The following is a 23,751-nucleotide window of genomic DNA, read 5'->3' on the forward strand; positions in this document are numbered from 1 at the left end:
AATGGCAAAGTGTGAAACCAGCTGAAGATTCCAGGCACTTCAGTCTCATTTAGTCTTTTCCACAACTCTATTAATTAAGTACCCTTTTTAGAGTGAAATATTTTGAAAAGTAATTTCATGGTAGTATGCTGACAGTCATACTCCCTGTCATTTTCTGGACACCTGCTGTGTCTATGCATCTTAGGATTATCAGTTCCCGTTTAACCTGCACATTTAGCAGATGAGGAAGGCTGCGGGGTGGAGTAGGTGCTTAGGGTCATATTGCTGGGGGTCATGGTTCAGACCCAGGCCTGATGTTGTCCCCAAGGTTCTCCCCCTTGCAGGCTGCCTGGGTCCTCAGCCTGTGCAGATGTGGTGGCTGTGTTGTCACTGATACTAGCTTAAGTCAGTCTTTTAATAACTACTGCTTTAAGACCCCGTATAGCAAAAGCAATTTTAAGCAACAAAAACAAAATGGGAGGTATTAATTTGCCAGACCTCAAACTATACTACAAGGCCGTGGTTCTTAAAACAGCCTGGTATTGGCACAAGTGCAGGGACACAGACCAGTGGAACACAACAGAAAATCCAAATATAGAACCATCCTCATATAGTCACCTAATTTTCGACAAAGCGGGAAAGAATATACTCTGGGGACAAGAATCCCTATTCAATAAATGGTGCTGGGAGAATTGGTTAGCCACTTGTAGAAGACTGAAACAGGACCCACAGCTTTCACCTCTCACAAAAATCAAATCACGGTGGATAACAGACTTAAACCTTAGGCGTGATACAATCAGAATTCTAGAAGAAAATGTAGGAAAGACTCTTACAGACATTGGCCTAGGCAAAGAATTTATGAAGAAGACCCCCAAGGCAATCACAGCAGCAACAAAAATAAATGAATGGGACATGATTAAATTAAAAAGCTTCTGCACAGCCAAAGAAACAGTCCAGAGAATAAACAGACCACCTACAGAATGGAAAAAAATTTTTGCATACTACACATCAGATAAAGGACTGATAACAAGAATCTATTTAGAACTCAGGAAAATCAGCAAGAAAAAATCAAGCAACCCTATCAAAAAGTGGGCAAAGGACATGAATAGAAATTTTTCAAAAGAAGATATAAAAATGGCTAACAAACATATGAAAAAGTGTTCAACATCTCTAATCATCAGGGAAATGCAAATCAAAACCACAATGAGATATCACTTAACCCCAGTGAGAATGGCCTTTATCAAAAAAACCCAAAACAACACATGTTGGCGTGGGTGTGGAGAGACAGGAACACTAATACACTGCTGGTGGGACTGCAAACTAGTGCAACCTCTGTGGAAAGCATTATGGAGGTATCTTAAACAGATTCAAGTAGACCTGCCATTTGACCCAGCAATCCCATTACTGGGCATATACCCAAAGGAAAAAAGGTCATTCTGTAACAAAGGCACGTGTACCCAAATGTTTATAGCAGCACAATTCACAATAGCAAAGATGTGGAAACAACCCAAATGCCCATCAATACATGATTGGATTAGTAAACTGTGGTATATGTATACCATGGAATACTACTCAGCTATAAGGAATGATGAAGATACAACATCTCTATGGTTCTCCTGGAGAGAGTTGGAACCCATTATATTAAGTGAAGTATCCCAAGAATGGAAAAACAAGCATCACATGTACTCACCAGAAAATTGGTTTCCTTGATCATCACCTAAATACAAATCTGGAAACGACACCAATTGGACATCAGACTGAGGTGGGGGGTGGGGGAGGGGATGGGGGTATGCCTACACAATGAGTGCATTGCGCACCGTTTGGGGAGTGGTAACATTTGAAGGTGCTGACTCGGGAAAGGGGGGGTGGGGAAAAAAATATGAAACTATTGTTTTTAACTTGCACTGTTCACTTAATAATTTATCATGAATATTTCCCATATTATTTCATATCATTGTACAAGAAATAATGTATACATTATGAGGACATACTGTATCTAACAAGATATACTGTTAGACTCTTTGATTCTGTAAAATAAAAATAAAAAAAAAAAAAAATAATAACTACTGCTTTAGATCTGCAGTCCCCAACCCTTGGGCTGTGGACCAGTGCCGCTCTGTGGCCTATTAGGAACCTGGGTGCAGGCAAGCGAGTGAAGCTTCATCTGTAATTACAACCGCTCCCCATTGCTTGCATCACCACCTGAGCTCCACCTCCTGTCAGAATAGCAGCGGCATTAGATTCTCATAAGAGTTTGAACCCTACTGTAAACTCCACATGCGAGGGATCTAGGTTCCTTGTGAGAATCTAATGCCTGATGATCTGAGGTGGAGCTGAGGTGGTGATGCTAATGCTGGGGAGCAGCTGCAAATACAGATTATCGTTAGCAGAGAGGTTTGACTGCACAATAAATGTAATACACATGAATCATCCTGAAACCATACCCCCCACCACCCCCCCGCCCAGTCCATGCAAAAATTGTCTTCCATGAAACCGGTCCCTGATACCAAAAAGTCTGGGGACTGCTGCTCTAAATGGCCTGCTTGTGTTGGTGGTAGCTTTATTCCAGACTTACTTCCTAATCCCACAGGGGTTATTTTAATAGGTGGATCTTGATACTATAGATAGTTGAGTTGGAGACTTGAGCATAGGTTTTGACTGATGACCCTTTCTCCTCCTAGCTAAAATAAATTTCCAGGAAGCCAGGGGCCACCTTCCAGAAAGTAAGGGGGCTTCTCCTGGCCAGGTTATTGGCATCATTGGCTCTCTTTTGTAGTGTTCTTCCAGTTCTGTAAGTGGCATTGATGACCTCTCTTGTCTTTCTGCTAGGAATACTTTCTTTTCATTGTTTGAGAATCATGATTTTTTTTTCCTCTCTTAAAACAAATGTCTGTAGAGGTAGAGGCAGGCTAGCTTTCTCTCTCTCTCTCTCTCTCTCTTTCTCTTTTTGAGACAGGTTCTTGCTTTTTCGCCCCTGGCTAGAGTGCAGTGGCATCAGCCTAGCTCACTACAACCTCAGACTCCTAGGCTCAAGCGATCCTCCTGCCTAAGCTTCGAGAGTAGCTGTGACTACAGACACATGCCACCACGCATGGCTAATTTTTTCTATTTTTTGGTAGAGATGGAGTCTTGCTCTTGCTCAGGCTGGTCTTGAACTCCTGACTGCAAGCAATCCTCCCACCTCAGCCTCCCAGAGTGCTAGGATTACAGGCATGAGCCACGGCACTCAGCCTTTTTTCTCTTTTTAACTGACAAATTTTAAGTCTAATTCAGGAGTCTAGTGCCCTTCTCCTTGCCTTAAGCACTATGCACATCATACACGTAACATGGACCCTGCCATTGGATGCATCTACTGGGCTTCCGCTCTTCACACTTTCTGCTTTCTGGCTCTCCACCAAGTGTGGCTCGTACTCCTTCTCTTGGGGCTTATCCCACCAGCTCTGGGGAGCTTGTTGTTGAGACCCGTCAAATCTAGAGCAGAACAACTCTGACTCAGCATCATTCTCTGTTGTTCATGCTAACCCATGAATAAGCCTGCTCTTGGGCGTCTCTTGGCCACTGGTTGTGCTGTCAGAATGCCTCTCCCTCATGGCCTCTAGCCCAGGTCTTACCTGTCCTTGTCCACTCAAATAGTCTCCTTTGTGAGATGATTCCCCCTAGCCATACGCATCTTGCTCTCTGGGCTTCTGTAGCATGTGTGTGTGTACACCACCTCCGGCCCCCACATTTCTTAAGGTCTCACCTATGTGGAATCCTCTTCCTGCATTTTACTGCCCCTATTGAGTGAACCCTGGTAGATTGGGGACTAAGGGTCTCCTAAAGTGCCAGGCCCGATGTGGTCCCATTCCGTGTTACCCCTGTTTGCTAAGTCTGTTTTGCTCATGGGCCCCTGCATGGAGTTGAGGCCCTGCTCAGGTACCCGGGCTGCCTACTTTTTTCCCCTGAACTTTTGCTGGGTAGGTGCAGCATGTTCTCTTTGCTGCTGCCTCATTGGTATGTCTTGTCTTCAGCGTGATTCCTTATAAACTGCTCAGGGCAAGGAATTTGAAATGGTGTGCTTCTAAGTTACCAGCTTGCACATTTCTTAGAAATGACCTTCTGGTTAGACAGTTTAAGTTGAGACTGCACAGATATGACTAGGTGTAGAACTGACACAAACTGCCTTTGCTATGGGTGCTCTGTGTTTTATTGTTTCATTTTTTTAAACAAGTGCTGTCACTACCGATTAAACTGATATGCTACTAGAACATTGAAGAATCCCGTTGTAAATTCTCACTAGGGTTGTCCAGGCTGGGCTCAGCAGCAGTCACTTGAATGGGCGATTTGTTTTACCTGCTAGCCTGTAGGGCTTTTGATGAGCACAGCAAGATGGGCATTGTTACTTGGTTTAAACTAAGAGAATTTAAAACTTGGCCTCATGCAGAGTAGAACTTTGGGAGGATATGTTGGGTTCAGGTGGGAACACAAAAGGGGCTCAGCATTTGGGTGGGCAGCAGCCATTTTCCTTGTATGGTCTCTTTTAACCACCACAGTGGTCTTCACAGTTGCTGCTTATGGCTGAGGAGACAAGGTGACTTGTTTAAGGTCAAAGCCAGGACTTACAACTCAGTCTTTTTGCTCCCAAAGCCTTGGCTCTTGCCATATCAATTGCTGCCCCTAATGTTGATAATTCACAACTCTCAGTGTTCTTTGTCCAGGAGTTTTTTATCCTCTCCCAAGATCTTTAGAGTGAACAGTCTTTCTTTCTTTCTTTCTTTTTTTTTTTTTTATTATTTCAGCATACTATGGGGGTACAAAAGTTTAGGTCACGTATATTGCCCTTGCCTCCCCCCACCCCGCCCCGCGAGTCAGAGCTACAGATGTGTCCATCCCCTAGACAGTGCGCATCGCACTCATTATGTATGTATACACCCATCCCCTTCCCCACCCACATCTGCCCAACACCCGATCAATGTTATTCCTAAATGTGCTCTTAGGTGATGATCAGTGAAACCAATTTGATGGTGAGTACATGTGGTGCTTATTTTTCCATTCTTGGGATACTTCACTTAGTAGAATGGGTTCCAGTTCTGTCCAAGAAAATATAAGAGGTGCTATGTCACCATTGTTTCTTATAGCTGAGTAGTACTCCATGGTATACATATACCACATTTTATTAATCCACTCATGTATTGTTGGGCGCTTGGGTTGTTTCCACATCTTTGCAATTGTGAATTGTGCTGCTGTAAACATTGGGGTGCAGATGTCTTTCTTATAGAATGTCTTTTGTTCTTTTGGGTAGATGCCCAATAGATGGCTGGATCAAATGGTAGGTCTACTTGTATCTGTTTAAGGAATCTCCATATTCCTTTCCACAGAGGTTGCACTAGTTTGCAGTCCCACCAGCAGTGTATGAGTGTTCCTGTCTCTCCGCATCCACGCCAGCATTTGTTATTATGGGACTTTTTGATAAAGGCCATTCTCACTGGAGTTAAGTGATATCTCATTGTGGTTTTGATTTGCATTTCCCTGATGATTAGAGATGTTGAGCATTTTTTCATATGTTTGTTGGCCATTCTTCTGTCTTCTTTTGAAAAATTTCTGTTCATGTCCTTTGCCCACTTTTTGATAGGGTTGTTTGGTTTTTTTCTTGCTGTGAACAGTCTTTCTTGCTTCTAAAGTCGGTTTGTCTGGCTTGAACAGTGAACCAATGTTGATACCTCTGGGTAGCCATGGGAGAGCTAGGTTTGGAGTAGGATCTGTAGCCATTTCCAATGCCGTTCCTATTCTGAAATGTCATTTAGGGTTTTGAAAAGGCTTTGCCTGAGATTTCAAGTATGGGCAGGCCAGGTTTCTATTATTGTATTATTTTATTCATGCATTGCTCCATGTGATTCAAACGTAAGTATTTGACCCATCATTTCAGTAATCTGTGCACTGAATGCAGTATTACAGGTTTCTGTCATGGTTGAAAGCTCTATGTAGACTGAATGTGAATAATGAAATTACTTCCGATTCATGTCTGCAAGTGGCTTGCGTGAATTCTGTGGTGAGAAATGGGGCTGCAGGACCACAGTGCTCGGCTTCTGATCCAGCTTCTCCACCCGCCTGCTGAGCTGGACAAGTCACTGACATTTTGGGGCCTTCACGTGCCCATCTGTGACTTGGGAGCGGGGGCAGCTCCTCCCACAGAGGGCTGGTGTGAAGGTTAAACTGAGTTAACTCAGTGTGTGTAGAGCCCTTGAAAAGTGCTGCCACTGCTTGGTAGTGGTGTTAATAGTAAAAACCTCTGCCTGAAGAGATCTGATGTTTTTGCTCATGACTCAAGGCATTTGCTTCCTTTTACTCCTACTTTTCATATCTGTGCTGTTTGCTGACTTGGCTGGACTCCTTGGTTGTTATTTGGCACTAGAACATTTTTTTCTGCTATATATAGTTGTTTCAGGTCTACGGGAGAAAAAAAGGTAATGGTGTATACCAGTAAGGACTGCCGTTACCGAACACTCCCTCTGCACCAGAGGCCTTCACTTCTCCCTGTTCCTTACAGCAGCCCTTTCTGGTTGGTACTGTTTCCCATTTTGCAGGTGTGGAAATGAGGCTCAGGGATGTGAAGTGAGTACTTTGCCTAAGGTCACAGCAGGTGGTTGGTGAATCTGAATTTGTTCCCAGTCCTGTCTAGCTCCAGAGGCCACACCTAACCCATGTGGGACTCAGCCTTTTCCCTGTAAAACTACACACCTGTTTGCTTGAGTTACCTTCGTAAAAGAGGTTGTGCCTGCTCAGAGTGACAGAGTGGAAGGAGTCCTGCAGGCCCAGCACCTTGCTGGCTATGTGCTTTGGGGCAAGTCATTTCACTTTGAACCTCAGTTATCCTTTCTGTAAAGTGGAATGACACTTGCCAGTTAGATTGCTGTGAAGATAAAGTGAGACAACATGTGTAGAGCACACAAAAGCAAATGGAAAATGGGCATTCAAATTCTGGGGCATCTAAGTTTTGGGCCCAACCTTTTTGGTCTTGGCATACAATTCACTAGACCAGGCATAGCACCTAGTGGGGTATGCATTACTAGTTTTTATTAAAATGCAATGTGCATCAAAATCTTTCTCAACATAGTTTTTGGTAGATTTCCTATCAGACTGAAGATTTTGATATTCAGGTGTTAGACTTGAAGCCTCCTGATGGCTAGTGCCAAGTTAAGTCATGGCTACGTACCTGGCATAGTGTACCCACTCAGATGTTTGAATCCATGAAGGAGTGAATCCATTTTCTTAGTTTTTGGTAAGTGGAAGTAATTTTAAGTCAGAGTAAAGAGTGTTGAGATGTCTAACCTTGTCTGGATATACAGAAACTGCCCCACCCGCCTACCTGTTGCGTATTGCTGCGCTCCCTTCTCATAGCCTATGTGTTTTGAGGAAATTATTTTTCTTTCTACTTTTTAGAGGCCTTTCTGGCTGAGAGAGTAGTTATTTGCAAAATAATTTTACCAGTAATACCCCTCTTGACAGCTAGTGTCAATAAAATGCATTTACCAATTAATCACCAACTCATGACAATGCTCTTGTTATCTGGAATGGTTATTGAAATCTTAGGTTAACTGCACATTTGTTTGTCCTATCTTCCCAACTAGATTATCTTCCCTTAAGGGGGGATGGTCCTGAGAACCTCATCTGTAATAGGCAATGAGAAAATTTTGGTTTTTGATTTTGCAGAGAGCTAAGGGTACCCCTCTCCCCACACATTATTTCATAAGCACCAACTTGCTTGGCTCTCCTGAACTCTTCTGGCTGGGTGTTTGGAATGTTTGTCACCAGGTGTGACTAAGCTTTTGTGGTTGCAATCCATGGAACAAATTGGCGACCCAATGGTTATGGAGGCTACTCTTAGATTTCCAGGGCATGGCAAAATTATTTATGTAACAGTTTGCAATGATGGCTTCCCAGTGGCCATTATAATAATCAGTTAAAATTTATAGTGTCCACAAGACAAAAAACATGGCTCCTATACAGGAAATAGGAGACCTGAGACAATGTTGGTGGGCCCTTGTAGAGGGGTTGCTTTGATAATGAGATCTTTTGTAACTTCCCCACCTGCAAGGGAAGTGCCCAGGCATAAGGCAGTGGCTTCAACTTCAGAGCTATAGAAACCCTTTAGTCAGAGTTTTTTCTTTCTGAATAGCAGGAAAGGTTGACTTAAAGGATCTTCATTACCAAAAAACTTTCTTGCTTTCAGAAAGACAATTCATAATATCATAATTAGCTGGGCCCCAAATCATCCCTGGTTTCTTTGTCCTAGGAATATGAAGACAAAACTGGAAGACCTAGCAAGCCACCCTCTCCAAAGCAGAATGTGAGGAAGAATCTTGATTTTGAGCCACTTTCCACCACCGCGCTCATCCTCGAAGACAGACCAGCGTGAGTCTTAAGAAGAATCTCTATAAGAGTTTGTTTTAGAACTTGCTTTTCATTAGAAAGGAGCTAGGGTCGCAAGAGGGAAGAAAGGTCAGCTGTCATCACTTATTCCCTATATTAACATGTGTTCTGTGATGAAAGTAAATGACTAATTTGGAAAATTGTCCTTTAGCATAGAAGTTCTGACCAGGATTTCCTATTCAGATGATTTTTCTTTTTAATTTAGGATTTTAAAATACTTTTCAATGTCCAAGGGCAGAAAATAAAAAAAAAAAAAGGAAAAACTTAAGTAGCTGTTATAAATGATAGGTTTGTAACTGCAAGAAACACTGGAAAGTGTACTCTAATGTGGGTATTTTGGAGGTACCTTGATATTGTAGAACAATTTCTGGACTAGCCTATTGGGTTCTTTGGGATCTGCATCAAGCAGCCTATGGGTGATCTTAGGCAGGTCCCTACCTCTCTTCTGGGCCTCTGGTTTCCTGCTATGTGATAAGGAGATGGGGCTTGGAGATCTTAGTGGGGTACAAGGGATTGCTCCATTGTACCAGGTCACAGCTTACTTACTTTTAAGTGTTGACTTTCCATAGAACATTGTGTTTGAATAGAAGATCCCCTGTTTAAAAAAGAAAAAGGACGTTATAAAACCTCCTTAATTAATCCCTAAGGTCCCTGCTCTCCCTGAAATTTAAAATTGGTGAAATCTAAAGGAGAAACGTTTCCTTTGTTAATTCTTGGTCCTTGAAAATCGTGGGCGTGTGGGGAGAGAAAGCCTGAGGTGGAGGACTGAAGAGTTTTTAGATAGAGACCACTGGGAAAAGCCTCTGCACAGTGAAGGCCAATCCTTTTAATGATCTGAAACGTGAACTGGGGGGCTTGCCATGTTCTCCTGCAGCAAGTGACAATTTTTCGAAATGTCCCAGGGAATGTGGGTCACATATGAAGGGTACAAGCAGCCAGACACTGCTGCCCTCCCATTAATTCCAGTGCCAGCAAATTTACAAGCATGTTTCTGAAAGAGAGCATGTCATTTTTTTTTAAAATGGGATTTGAAGGTACACCCATTTTTTACACGCTTAGAACTATGGTGTACATTTGTATATAAAAAACCAAAACAAATGAACCACATAACTAATGTGAAATTCACACACTTAAAAAAAACTAGCCAGGAAATGTATTCGTATATCCATGTAACAAAAGCTATTGGGATACCCTACTGCAAGGATTAACTGTTGACAATTATTAGTGTATTGCAGTCAAATCAAAATTTGTTTGGAGAATGGGGTGAAAATAGAGCAAAAAATTGTTTATATTATCTGCATTGTAATTATGGATAATTGTTATTTTCTTCTTTCTATTCATTATAATTCAGTTGTTTTACACTAAGTGTGCTTTGCTTTTATAAGAAAATATTTTTAGTTTGTGAAAGAACTGCATAGTCTTAAATTTAGGTTTTGTTCTTTGAACTTTACATCTTTTAGTAAATAATGCTTCAGGTTTTTTCCTCAAAGGCTTATTTGATATTTATAATTGTGAAAAACCATTTATTTCCTGTCAAGAAATCTCCCAGCAAAACCAGCTGAAGAAGCTCAGAAACACAGACAACAGTATGAAGAAATGGTGGTTCAGGCCAAAAAACGAGGTAATGGGATTCACATGTGTGGTTATATAAGGCAGCACAAGATTTTGTGTTTTTCTGGGCATTTTCTTTTTAACTTTGGAGTCGTAGAACCTGAACTATACTGAATGCTTTAATTCTTTGAAATTTATAATTTTTGATCAGAAATGCATGTTTCTATCCATTCCTGGTATCTTTATTCAAGAAAATAACATTTTCAACTTACATGAGAAAGGAGATTGTATAGGATAAAAATACTAGAGAAAGCTTCAGCCAGTAATGACATGCAAATTTCTTTCCTTGTCTGTGCTGTTTTCTTTATTTACAAGATGTGATTAGATTTGATAAAATCCCTCCAACACCTAAAGAACTGTTTTTCTAGGATATTTAAAAAGTATATGTAATAAAATGTGATATATATGCACAATGGAGTATTATTTAGCCTTAAAAAGGAAGGAAATTCTGACACATGCTGCGACATGGATGAATCTTTAAGGTACTATCCTAAGGGAAATAAGCCAGTCACAAAAGGGCAAATACTATATGATTCCACTTAGGTGATGTCTCTAGAGTAGTCAGATTCAGAGACAGAAATTAGAATGGTGGTTGCTAGATTCTGGGGGAAAGATGGATGGGAAGTTAGTGTTTAGTGGGTACAAAGTTTCAGTTTGGGGAAACTGAGAAAGTTCTGGTGATGGGTGGTGGTGATGGCTGCACAACACTGTGAATGTACTTAATGCCACCGAACTGTACACTTAAAGTGGTTAAAATGGTAAATTTTACATACATTTTATCATAGTAAAACAGTATATATAAACTAAATACATGGCATTTCTCAGAGTTGCTATTGTTACATTAAGAGTAATGCCTAAGCTGTTAGAAATCAGCATGGAGTTTACATTGGGAAGAGGCTGGGGCAGGGAGCACAAGAGGGTTTCTGGTGTCCAAGTAACTTATGTTGTTTTGATGGTAGTTTCATGGATTTTCTATTTTCTATTAATTTAATTATATTCTTATTCGTACACTTTTGTGTATGCGTGTTATAACAAAAAATCTTATTAAAGGTGGATTATGCCTGAGCATTCTAAAGTCAATAGAGTATAAAGTAAGCCTTGAAAGCTGAAGCTTGCTCTACTTCAGTGTCGTTTTTCTAGTGTTTTCGCAGCATGACTGTTTAAGAAAAATCATCTAGCTTGAAAATGGGGGTTATCAGTTAATAGATTTTCTTTTTCCTTTTTAATTGTGATTTCTAGAGCTGAAAGAAGCCCAGCGGAGGAAAAAGCAGCTGGAAGAAAGATGCAAAGTAGAGGAAAGCATTGGAAATGCTGTCCTTACTTGGAATAATGAGATTTTACCTAACTGGGAAACAATGTAAGATATGACAGAGTGGGTACTGCTGAACTGCAGGTCATTTCTTTCTAGAATCTGTTGGTTGCAGCAGTATCATTGTAGCTGATAGCAAGACCTTTGATGTAGTAACTTTAAGTTGCAGAATCTTCCATCACCTCTTCCTTGGTTCAGCCCTTGCTGTCCCTTTCCTGGGTATACTTTCCTGGATACTTTCATATTCTACTCATCTGCTGAGCCGTCTTTCTAAAGCACCAGTGTGAGTTACTTCCCCACTTAAAATTCCAGCAACTTCCTCTATGACTCTCAGTATAAAATCTGAATCCTTAGCTTAGCAAGCAGGACCCTTTGTGAGAAGCCCTACCCTCCCTCTGCAGCCTCACCCTTCGTGTCTCCTCTGTGTGGACAGAGCCCTCTCCCCGGGGAGCTGCCAAGAGGTGGTGCTGCTTTTAAGCCTCAGGGCCTTTGCATGTCCATTCCTGGTGCTCTTGCCCTGCACCTCCTTATCAAGCTAACTCCCTCCTATGTGTTCTTTAAAGCTCAGTCTTCCTCACGGAAGACTTTGCTGCCCCCACCCTGGCTGGAAGTGCCTGTGGCAGACTTCTCTGGGTATACCGCAGCTGTCTGCTTGAGCTTGTCTTTATCTCTGTGAGGGTGGAGGCCAGGTGTTCCTTGGTGATGACCCCCAGTATCAGTGGAGTGTGTGCCCCGCAGAGTCCGGCAGCTGCTGTCATCTTTACATCTGAGGGACAGCTGTTGTTTCTTCCTGCGTGTTCAGAATGGGTAGGGGCAAGTGTGTGGGCAGCAGTCCCAGGGCTGTGCACAGAGGCACATAAGGAGCTTGGATGCCAGTTTCCCTGTGCTCTTGCCCTGCATGTCAGAATGTTGGAGACTCACTCACGACACTCACCGGGGTGTCACTCTCACTTTAGCGGTCATATTGCCTGTTGAGGGTCTCCACGAGGATAATATGTTCAGAGCCTGCTTTCTTAGGCAGTGTCCTCAGAAGGCTTGCTACTGCCAGGAAACACTTCACAGTTTTTCTTAAATGGGACCCAGTAACAGGAATAGAGGTTCTCAGAACACTTGTTGCTCCCTAAGAGGCAGCAGAGCCCGCCCCTGGCCCGTCCTACACTGTCCTGTGTTAGGTGTGATCTGAATGCACATATACAAGCAACAGCCGCCACTGAATGCACATGGACTCTACCAGGTGCTGTGCTGGATGCTTTTGTACTTTATCCCGCTTAGTCCTCAAAACGGCCCTTGGCTGGTAGGTCTCATCCTCTTGATTTTAGAGAGAATGGTACAGGTTCAGGGAGGAAAAGTAATTTGCTCCACATTGCTGGTGTCTGCAGCCTCAAAGCCTGTGCTCCCCCACTGTGCTGTGTTCAGGAGCACCTTGAGAGTCTGCGGAACCTTTGCGTTGTGCAGTCTTTTGGCAGTATGTGTTCATTGTGACCGGCAGATCTGAACAACTTTGTGCAATCCCGAATGTCCTGAGTCAGCAGAGTTGTTCTCCACAATTAGAGTTTGGCAGCTTGAACCTCAGTGCTCCGCCTGTATAGTAGTGTGGTGGCTGTCTGCTGTCTCTCTGGACTCGCCTCATGGGGCCCTTGAGGTCTGTCTTCTACCCCCAGCTCTGCAGCAGTGCTGTCTGGCCCTCCTCACCCATGTGCAGCTATGTGCAGTTTCTGTAGGAGGCTGGGTTATTTCTTTTTTCTGTGTTTTCTGCTCAAAAACTCCTTCTCATCCTTCATGTGCTTAAATTGCTACTGCTTACTCAGAACTTGGCTCCAGAATAGTGCCCTGGGCCTGCTGGCTTGTGGTGCTCCCTGCTGTGCTCCCTGCCGTGCTGTATCTTTCAATACCTGTCATGATAGTTGCCCAGTGAATGGGGATTGTTGATCTGATCTTTACAGAGCCCTGGACTCTTAGCTCCCTGAGGGCAGGGGCTGTGCCTTATATAACTGTGCATCCCTAGCTCCTGGTGGTTTGGGGCTAGGTAGACAACTATTTCTTTGTGGAGAACAAACTCATAAACTCATGCTTCTGTTTTTATCCAGGTGGTGCTCTAGAAAAGTTCGAGATTTGTGGTGGCAGGGAATCCCTCCAAGTGTGAGAGGCAAAGTCTGGAGCTTAGCCATTGGCAACGAGTTAAATATCACCCACGGTGAGTGGTTTGCATGATCCTAGCTTTGGGGAATCCACCCCCTGGGTCCTTTAGCTTCTTCTGTTCCCTCTGCCCTTAACAGTGGCAACCATTGCCATGAAGCTGTGTCTTTTGAGAGCCCAGGTGACTGTCCTCCAGGAGACGGGGCAGCTGGGAGGCCTGGGTTTAGTCGTAGGTGTTTCGGTTACCTGATAGTTCAGAGCAAAAGCCTGGATAGTGGGTACCAGCTCATCAGTGTGAGGTACCTTAGGACCACTTACCAAAGTCCTGTAGAGGTTAGCCTTGTGATGTAAAAATGAGTGGAGGCAGGTGGCTCTTTCTGTGGAGTTATGTATTGTACAAGGGTACCTTGTTTTTTTTGTGGGATTGTTTTCAGACAGCCTTAGCAGGGACAACTTACTGTGCTAGGACTGAGGTCCTTGGGGCGCTAGTAGCTTAAGTCTGGGGGCATTGTGCGAGAACTGCGCTCACCATTCTCATGCCGTCAGCATCTCCTCCACCAGACTGGATTCACTTGCAGTGTGTCCCAAGCACTCTGTAGAGCTCTGTGCAGCCATAGTGAAATTGGTGCCAGGAGCTCACAGACTTAAGTGCTTAATAAATGGTAGCCGTTCTTTCTTGTTTTTGTATCCCTGCCTGTACTTGAAGCTGAGGGAGGACAGGGACACCTTCCTGCTCTTCTGTCAGGTGCCCAATACTGGCTGGTGGAGTTGATGATGCAGTTTTTATTCTGGTGAAGGCCTTTGAGTTTAAAGCAGATTAATTTGTATCTTCTCTCTCTTAGTTGGGGTTCCTGTTACTATTTTTATCTTGAGGAACGTCAGCTGGTTGGTTGGATGGTTACTGGCTTCTGTGCAGCAGGGTACTAAAGAGGGAACATGGGAGCAGTGAACTCCCTCCAAAGCTCCTCTTTTGGCTAAATCCATACCTTCAGAAATTTGGTTTAATATCTTTACATGAGAAGGTGCATAACATTTAACTTGTGGAAATAGCTTTTTAAAAGCATCCTTAGAATTTGAGATTTGCAGAAATTGCTGAGCATCTGTTTCAGTCCATGTTCTTGAAAATTTCTAAACTCTATCAATAACCCTGTCCCTGCAAATTGAATGTAATGCACAATACTTTGTGTGTTTTTTACATTTTTGGTTCTCACTGATGACTGGGTTGCTTTTATTTAAATTAAAACCTTCTATGGGGCCGGGCGTGGTGGCTCACGCCTGTAATCCTAGCACTCTGGGAGGCCGAGGTGGGCGGATCATTTGAGCTCAGGAGTTCGAGACCAGCCTGAGCAAGAGTGAGACCCCATCTCTACTAAAAATAGAAAGAAATTATATGGACAGCTAAAATATATATATACAAAAAAAAAATTAGCCGGGCATGGTGGCGCATGCCTGTAGTCCCAGGTACTCGGGAGGCTGAGGCAGGAGGATCGCTTAAGCCCAGAAGTTTGAGGTTGCTGTGAGCTAGACTGACGCCACGGCACTCACTCTAGCCCGGGCAACAGAGTGAGACTCTGTCTCAAAAAAAAAAAAAAAAAAAAAAAACCTTCTATGGATCCTATCATAGTAGATTGTGCTAAATAGCTAATTGATCAATCATATGTCTTAAATGTCTGTCTAATCCCTGATACTGGCTCGTTTTGTTTAAACTGTGTCTGTCTTGTATGATTAGCTGGTTAATGTCAGTGGCCCCCAGTAGAACTAGTGTTCAGGAGGCTGGGGCCTCATCTGCTGTGCTCTCTGCTCTGTCCCTGTGCCCAGCTCAAGTCTCGGCACGTCAGGTCCTCAAGAAATACTTGTTGGGTGAGTGAACGCCGCCTTATTGGGTCTTACTTAATCTCAATTTTACCGCATCTCCAAGCTGGTGTAAGAGCACAAATGATCTTGGACTCCAGTTGTTGGGTACCAGGCATCATGTTAGGTTCTTTACTTACATGCCTTATTTAATAATAGGCAGTGACCTTGACCTCATTTTCCTCTCGAGAACGTTTAGCATCCTGGGAAGGGTGAAGACTGTGCCCCAGGCCTCATGGCTAGTGTGTCTGGGGCCAGGATTATGATTCTAGCCTTAGCTGATTCTGAAGCCCATGTTTTGATTTGGGAAGCCACAGAGTTTTGTTCTTTTTGTGATTGTATAATTGGAAACTTACTGAAAGTCAAGTCAACCTAACAGTACTATTAAAACTTCACTCTTGAGGCCTAAGTCACTCTTGTACTTTGAAATTGGGGCAGGGTGTCTGGGAAGAAGTAGTAGTAGCTGTTCTAGCTCCCACCCCAACCCCAAAATACATACCAATAGAGCCAAGGGGGAGAGTTTTGAAACTCTGACACTTGGACCCATTTTACCCTTAGGCTACTGACATCTGTGCCCTAACTGTCAAATACCTGATGTGGGAAGTGGTTCCCTCAAGGTCATGGCCACACAGTGGTTTTCACCCATCTCCTGCCAAAATAAAGCTTGGTCTGCCTCCTGGAGGCTAAGAGCAGGCAAAGGCCCCACCGGGTGCTCTAGCCACCAGCTCAGAGCACTGCCGGAGTAGTCCTGGCAGCAGCACCTGCACTGAGTTGCTGCCTTGCGGGCAGTGGTGCTGTGAAATTGTACTTCATAACTGCACCTCCTCCTGCCGTGGCAGGCCACCACAGAGTGTAAGTTGGATCCCTCACAAGGCTAGAACAAGGGCCTTAATCTAGATTTTACTTGTTGGGTTATAATTATGTCACTAGAATTTGAGTTACATATTGATAAAATAGTGTCACTCTCTAGAAGGCAGGTGTGCTCTGCTTTTTTTCCAAAAGTAATGATGGAAAAATTAGAGTGATGAAAGTTCTTTGGGTGGCTTCAGTTAAAGTCTCTGATTGACTAGTGATTATTAGTGGTCTGAGACATCCGGGAGCTGGGAAGCATCGAGGCCAGAGGAACAGGAGGCAGCTGGGACTGGGCTGGGTAGGGGAAGCAGGGCTCTGAGAAAGAGCTCTGTGAGGTTAGTCTTCATTATTGTCCATTGAAGAAGAATAGGGCATGGATATACTCATGGAGGTCTGTGTAAACTAGTAAATTTTGTGAGCATGAGTTATTACTTAACTATTACCAAACTACCCAAAGAGAAGAACTATCGAAAAAATAAGTTCTAAATATGGAGGTTATTTTGTGACTGCTGTGATGCTTCTCTGCCAGCAAGAGCCCTTATTCTCTGAGGCCTCTGGCCATTCCTGGGATCTGCTTCCACCCCTGCTTCACTGCAGGCAGCAAGAATAGGAGGCCTGTGCCAGGTGGGAGCACTTGCATCATGTCCTTTCTTGGACCAGATGGTTTTCTGCTTCTCCCTGCCTTCCTCCCTCCCTCCATCAGTCAGGTATTCATTGGTTGCATTGTTCTCTGTCAAGCCCAGTGTGGTTTGTTCTGGATGCAGAGGTGAGTGAGAGACTTTCATAGTGTTACCTTCAAGGAGCTCACAGTCTGGTAGAGGCAGTGGACAAATCACAAATCAAAATAAGATGGTTTTGTGCGTGGGTTGTGTAACAGAGGTAAATACTGGGCATGGTGGTATTATGTGTATTCTTTCTTTGTACATTGCTGTGTCTTTAAACAATGAAAATACTTTTCAGGCAAAGTTGGGGGGAATTGTTTAAGTAGCTTTTTAGTGTACAATTAAGCCTACTATAGTTGAACTTAAATATTTGAAGGAGATAGTAGTGTGTGAAAAATACATATGCATATAAGACTTACCCAGATGCTTTTTTCCCCCAGAGCTCTTTGACATCTGTCTTGCCCGAGCCAAGGAGAGGTGGCGGTCCCTTAGCACAGGAGGTTCTGAAGTGGAGAGTGAAGGTATAGACCCTTCTGAAACCAGCGTGCTGCTTTGGTCATTATCTATGGCATTCTTTATTACATAACAAAGTTTACTTCACTGCAGTAGTGGTTGATGTGGATTTCTAAAAGCTTCATGGGAAACAGGGTTTTTGAAGCAAAAATTAAAGGAAAAAAAGCTTTTTTTAAGAAATAGAACATACCAGTTCCTGCTAGCTATTTGTGTCTTAACATGCTAGAGGGCTGGTCGTAACCAATATCGTTTCCTTAAAAGCTTTTCACGTGATTTACAGTAGCCCAGTGCCTGGGATTAGTTGAGTATTGGCTCCTAAAGGGGGGACTACTTCCAAAGAAGCAAGAACACTGGTATTTGCTAGATTATGCTTTTAGAATTTCCCATAACACACAAGAACGATTACTTCTTTTGGTTAAGAAGTATGTTTTTTATTGATCTTTTTTTATAGTCTATGTGGTATTAGAATTTAAAAATATATAAAACAAGTTATTTATGAATATTTGTTAGAAATGTTACATGAATATGATACTGCTCCTAAATATACTAAGTTTAGACCAGTGATGTTTGAGATCAAATAATGATTTTTTTGGTGTTTTCTTTTTAATGCGTGGAGTTCATTTGTGTATATTTCCTTGCTTATCCTTATTTTCCACTGATTATGTTGATGAAGGTAACATCAAATTAGATTTTGATTTCAGAATCTAGAAAATATCTGATAATGATCTAGGATTAGCTGGTGCTATAGGAATTTTTGTTCTCTAAAATAAGAAACTCTATAAACTATTCTATACTCTGAAGGTGGACTCTGAGTTAAGATGTAATTAGATCAGTGTACTTCGGAGAACTTCTTTCCTTGTTTCATTCTTACAAAACTTTAAAGCCTTGTAATTATTCTACATTCATGCCACTGAGGAGTGTAGTGACTTTTGATATCTTCTGACAGATGCTGGGTTTTCAGCAGCAGACAGAGAAGCTAGTCTGGAACTTATTAAACTGGACATTTCTAGAACGTTTCCTAATCTTTGCATTTTCCAGCAAGTAAGTAGTGGTGATTTGTTGCTTTCAAGTATGTTTCATCTAAAATTCGTAGATGTCAAACTGCATATATTTGTAATCAAGTTTGAAAAGTTCTTAGGTTTTTTTAGAGACTGAGGGTGGGGTAGGCTGGGTCTTACTGTTAATAATTTAGATTTTTTCAAATAAGTATATCTGATCCTTTCCAATGAATATTTAATATGACCATACTTTTTCTTTTAAAGACGTTCTTGTCCTTTCGGGATGCATGCCTTGCAGCCTCTGTAGGTCTAGCACAGGAAGGGCCGTGTGCAGGTGGCCTCATCTGGCAGGTGCTCTTCTGTTTTCAGCACTGTATGTAGCAGCAGCACCCGCTCAGCAGGACCGGCAAGGTGTGATTGGCTTCGGCTACAGTGAGTCCAGTGCAGTGAGCCTGGGGGAGAAAGGGAAATCCTTGGCAGCATTGGTGTAGCCAGGGAGGGTGGCCGAGGACAGGTGGTGGGGTTTCTGAGCACGTGAGTCAGGAGAACAGTGACACCACTAGGAACAGCAGCCAGCTGTGGGAGATAGGACACGCTCCTTGGATGGCAGTAAGAGTGGAGTGGAGCCTCTCCATGGACATTTGAGCATAGGACAGGGCTGCCAGCAGCAGGTTGTGGAGTTCTGAGCAGGGCTCTTTGAAGACCTTGTATTCTTTGAGCCTGTAGATGTTTATCTGGGGGTCTTGTTTGACCCCTCCCTTATCCAGTCTATAATGGGTGGTTTTGGAAGGTCTACCTTTCAGCAGATTATCTCTGCATCTGTCCCTTCTCCAATCTCACTGCCTTTATTTAGTTCAAATTCTCATCTTCATGGTTCACTGGCCTCCTGCGCTCCTTCCATTCACCTCATTCCCTCCAGAACAGTCTTGAAATCTCCAGTCTGACACTGTCATGCCCAGGTTTCTAGCATCATGCCTTGCATGCAGTAGGTAACCAGTAAAGGATAGTGGAATAAATTAGAACAAATCAGTTAAGTGGCCACCAGAATGAGCAGGCCTGAAGTTGTAGAGGCTAGATGGGCTTAGCAGGACTGTGGTTGTGTCCAGGGACTCTGAAATCACAGAGCAGGCACTGCTCCTTCTCCTGGTGGTGCAGGGATGGGGTGGGGTGGTGGAGGTGGACAGTCAGGGGAGGAGGTCAGGGCGGGGGGCCACAGAGGAAGGAAGTGGCTCTCAGGCTATGCTTGGACTAGGTTTGAATGGCAGTATAACCAGAAAACAGGAAGGGCATCGAAGGCAGAAGTTGGACTAGAAAGGAAGCATCAAACAGCTGATTGTTCAGGGAATCCCCAGTTCCTTTTGGAAGAGAGAACCTTGCTAAAGGAATGAACAGAAAAGACACTATTCAATTACGTGAACCCTGCTTTACAAATGGTTACTCTGTTCTGAAGTGGAGACCAGCTGGAGTGGGAGGGATGGAAATGAGTAAGATTGTTCCCTGCTCTGGAGGAGGGAGAGTGCTAAGGGCAGAGCTCTGAGACACACTTGCCCTCCAGCTGAGAAGGGTAGTCAGAGTACCAGGATGGGGTCCAGGCATCTGAGGGAGTAGGCATTTTAGAGCTGGCAGCATTGAAGCTGGGTACCACAAGTGCTTTGGGAAGGGAGGACTGAGAAGAGGCTTTGGCTTCCAGGATCAGGGAGTTTTTGCAGTATCAGAATAACTCTACAAAGCAGAGAACACAAGAGCCTGAGTGTTGAGGGTCCAGAAGCGTAGGGCATCGTGTTCTGCCAGCTTGTTACAGTATCTTAGGTCTGTAGGCCCGTCCGCCCCTTGCCCATTTCCTTTCTGCTCCAGTTGGCTCCTTGTGCCTGCTGGAGTCACCTATGGTTCTGCTGCTATGACGTGGATCAACTCAGGGCAGAGTGAGGACCCCAGTGATGCCTGGTGGGATGTTCTTATTCTCTTACTTCCTCCATTTTCTAAATCCAGGTAGAAACATTCTTATTTGGGTCTTCAGAAAAAGAGGAAACGGAGAGAATCTACAAAGCTACAAAAAGTTTGGTCTTGGTGTCTGGTTCGTAAACGCCGTGAGCACTGCCCTGGCTTTGTGGCAGGCAGTGGACTTTCTGGGCAGCCTGTTTTCCAGAACCCTTCCTCTCCCACTGGGCAGATTTCAGATTTTCTGCTGTTCTTTCTTCACCCTGAGTCCCAGGTCCTTCTGCACCCTGCACCCACAGTTCATGTACCTCCTCACTGGGCTCTGGAGGAGGGCCCAGAAAAAGCTGCTTTTTAGAAAGGAGTTTTATCTATGATTTCAAAAGATTTGGGTTTGAATCCCAGACTGCCTTCTTACTAGCTTTAGGGCCTTGGGAAAATCACTTAATCTCTTTGAACCTTAGTTTCTTCATCTATAATATGAGGGTGATCATACCAGCCTAAGAGGGCTGTTGACAGTACTTGGCATGTATCGGTGCTAGTTATTAAATATCTTTGAACATAATTTGAAATTAAATCCAACCAAAGTTGAATAGTCATTTCATGCCAGGCAGCCACAGAAGTGTGAGTGAGTGTGATGACAGAGCGGCTGCGGCATCCAAGGAAACTTGCGTTCCTGACCTTTTAATCCAGTGTAGGATCTCTCAGCCCTGGTAGAAAGTAGCTTAGTAAGCTTTTTACTTAGCAGTGATTGTGCTAAAAAGAAAAGGAAAATTCTGGCAGGATTGGCCTGAAGAAAGGGGAGCAAATAGAACTCAGATAACAGCCGGAGCAGGGTTTCCTAAAATGCTTTTTGAAGTGTTAGTTGTATGCAGTGCTGTTGAGGTGTCTGTGGTCAGAGGGGTTCAAGGGTCCCTGTGATTATGGACCTTGAGTGCTTCTCGAGTAGTCACAGAGCCCCGAGAGTGTGCTAAAGCCCCGCAGAAGGCCAAGCCCAGCTTTTCCAATAGCTAGAACCCCAGAATATTTCTCATGGAACATCTCTTATGGACTCAGCTTCAGAAACGTTGACTTTGAGAATCACTGAATTATTGTCTGGGTGCAGAAAGATGTGCAGGAGGAGGAGCGTGAGCTCTAGGCTCTAGGCTAGAGGTCTCTTTAGATGGGGTTGGGCACAGATGGGCAGAGAGCTTGCCTTTTCTTTCTCTCTGAGTTCCCTGGCATGTTTCTCCCTCAGCCTGTGCTTCCCAAAGTTCTAGATCTCATAAATGGGTAATATTAAAAAAAAAAAAAAGGGCAATGGGAGAGGAAAGTGTGCGGAAACAGATGTCCAAAACAAGTTAAGAGCACTTAAAATAAGGAACTACCATCTCCTAGCACCAAGTGAGAAGGAAGGACATGATGATAATGGTATAAAATCTTTTAAGTTGAAAATATTTAGCTTTAAGAAAAGTTTAGTGTCATGCTCTTATTTTTCCTCATTTAGCCTAGGACTGGATAAAACTCTCCTACAGTCACACTAGTCCTTAGGTTGGCATTTGGTACCACCACAGATCCCCACCCTCTACCCTCTTAGCCCTGGATGTTGGGTTTTTTTGCCCTCTTTTTGCTATTTTTTTTTTCTTTTGTCCCGCTGTGGTTTGGAATGTCTCTCCATTTTCTTAGCTTTTTAAATATGTCAGAATATGATGGTCTGGGCCATGGCATTCTTTTGTCAGCTAGCTGTAGTCATCTGTGGAATGACTTCCCAGTCATTTACCATGAGTGATTTTTATTCCCTGTGTTAACTGGTAGATACCTGGTAGACATGGACAGTAAGTTTAATGTGGACTCAGCCAGTCCTTTTATAGTGTCATCTGACACGCTAACATCAGCGTGAGGCATCTCTGCGATTTCTCCTGTGTTTATTTAGAAAAAAAAATTTCAACACTTAAAAAATTTTTAGACACAGTTACAGGAGCAAATGGAAATCTTGGAGGGATGGGAGAGTTGGGAGAATGTTTGAAATAAAATGGTCGTGACTAGAACTTAAGACTTAGAATGTATTTCCTACACCTGCCATTCAGAACAACACAGAAGAAACAGAATGAAAGGCAAGGCAAGGGAGGCAGAAAGCACAGTCAGGATGATGGGCACAGCTGAGAGACAGTCTGAATGACTGCGAGCAGCCACCTGCTTTGAAGGACCCTGGGTACCTGGCTCACCTGTTGAACTTTGAAGAGGCACACAGCTATATAGCAGGAGCCAAGTTAAGGGTATTTTTCTAGGGTGATGCTCATACGTGACCACCAGCTTTTTTCAAAGCAGTTTCATATGAGCTATAGACTTTTTAAACTGAGAATTGGTAGGTAGTTTATTAAATTTGGTAGTTGGTTTATTAAATTATGTAGTATGTATAAAGCTGCTGGCATAATGCTTGGCAAATAGTTCGTCCTCTGAAAATAGCAGGTGTGACTGTGGCAGCAGCAGCATCACATGTCATTCTGAACACTAACAATACTTACGCATGTGTTGTTTTTGGTGTGTTGATCCTTTTAGGGTGGTCCGTATCATGACATGTTGCACAGTATTTTGGGCGCTTATACTTGTTACCGACCGGATGTGGGTTATGTAAGTGAAGTTTCTCAGCATTTTTACTGTTATTATCTAAAAAGAAAGTCAAATATTGTCCAGCACATTTTAGCTATAAATGTTAAATACCTTAGTTTTTTTATTGAGGAGTATGAAAAGTCCCATGGTAAATGAATTGACTCAGTTTCCTCATAAAGAAATTGAGATACATGGCTGCTCTGTGGCATTAATCACATTTTAAATAGATGCATGTGATTTTTTTCCAGCGTTAAATCAAAAAAGCCTTAACCATTTTAAAAAGGTATTGCTGATATTTCTGCAGCTTAGCAGTTGTGTGTATGTGCATGCATGGTTTTAAATTAAGCACGTTAAGTTAGATATACACATTTATAACACCAGGACACCACACATACTAAAGGGCAATATTTCAAATACAAAACACCTAGGAGGCTGGTTTATGGTTTTCCATTTGGGCAGGGTGGGGTGGGGACTGAGGGAGAGCAGACTAGGTGGCTGGTGTGGCAGAGTGGTGGTTCTGAGCAAGGGCAGTGGATGGGGGAGTGGGGTGGCTGTGTAGACCCTTCTAGCATGAGGGCCTTTTGGTTCCTCTTCAATAAAATGAATGAGACTGGGAAGGACGAATAGGGAGAGAGGAGAGAGTCTGAAGAGAAATGGGTTAAAAGGTACAAACATACAGTACCATAGAAGGAATCAATTCAATGTTTGATAGTAGAATAGAGTAACTGTACTTAACAAAATGTATTGTACTCGGGTGATGGACACTCTAAATACCCTGACTTGATCTCAGTGCATTGCATACATGTAACACAATTTCACATGTACCTCATAAATTTGTACAAGTAAAAAAAAATAATAAAATGAACAAGCTGCTCTGACCTTGGTGTTAGTTTAATACACCTTTTTC

General features: G+C 43.1%; 1 protein-coding gene across 2 annotated transcripts in view; it reads left to right on the forward strand.

Moving 5' to 3' along the window:
- The window catches only part of TBC1D14 (TBC1 domain family member 14), a 121,293-nt gene that overhangs the window by 76,883 nt on the left and 20,659 nt on the right, over nucleotides 1–23,751 (forward strand). For both annotated transcript variants that reach the window (XM_069495714.1, XM_069495715.1), the window contains 7 exons: nucleotides 8,252–8,370; nucleotides 9,927–10,009; nucleotides 11,239–11,356; nucleotides 13,396–13,502; nucleotides 17,250–17,330; nucleotides 18,269–18,363; nucleotides 22,794–22,865. In XM_069495714.1, coding sequence (XP_069351815.1) covers nucleotides 8,252–8,370; nucleotides 9,927–10,009; nucleotides 11,239–11,356; nucleotides 13,396–13,502; nucleotides 17,250–17,330; nucleotides 18,269–18,363; nucleotides 22,794–22,865 — 675 coding nt within the window. The remainder of the gene's footprint in view (nucleotides 1–8,251; nucleotides 8,371–9,926; nucleotides 10,010–11,238; nucleotides 11,357–13,395; nucleotides 13,503–17,249; nucleotides 17,331–18,268; nucleotides 18,364–22,793; nucleotides 22,866–23,751) is intronic.

The sequence above is a fragment of the Eulemur rufifrons genome, chromosome 20 (assembly GCF_041146395.1).
Source record: "Eulemur rufifrons isolate Redbay chromosome 20, OSU_ERuf_1, whole genome shotgun sequence".
Lineage (NCBI taxonomy): Eukaryota > Metazoa > Chordata > Mammalia > Primates > Lemuridae > Eulemur > Eulemur rufifrons.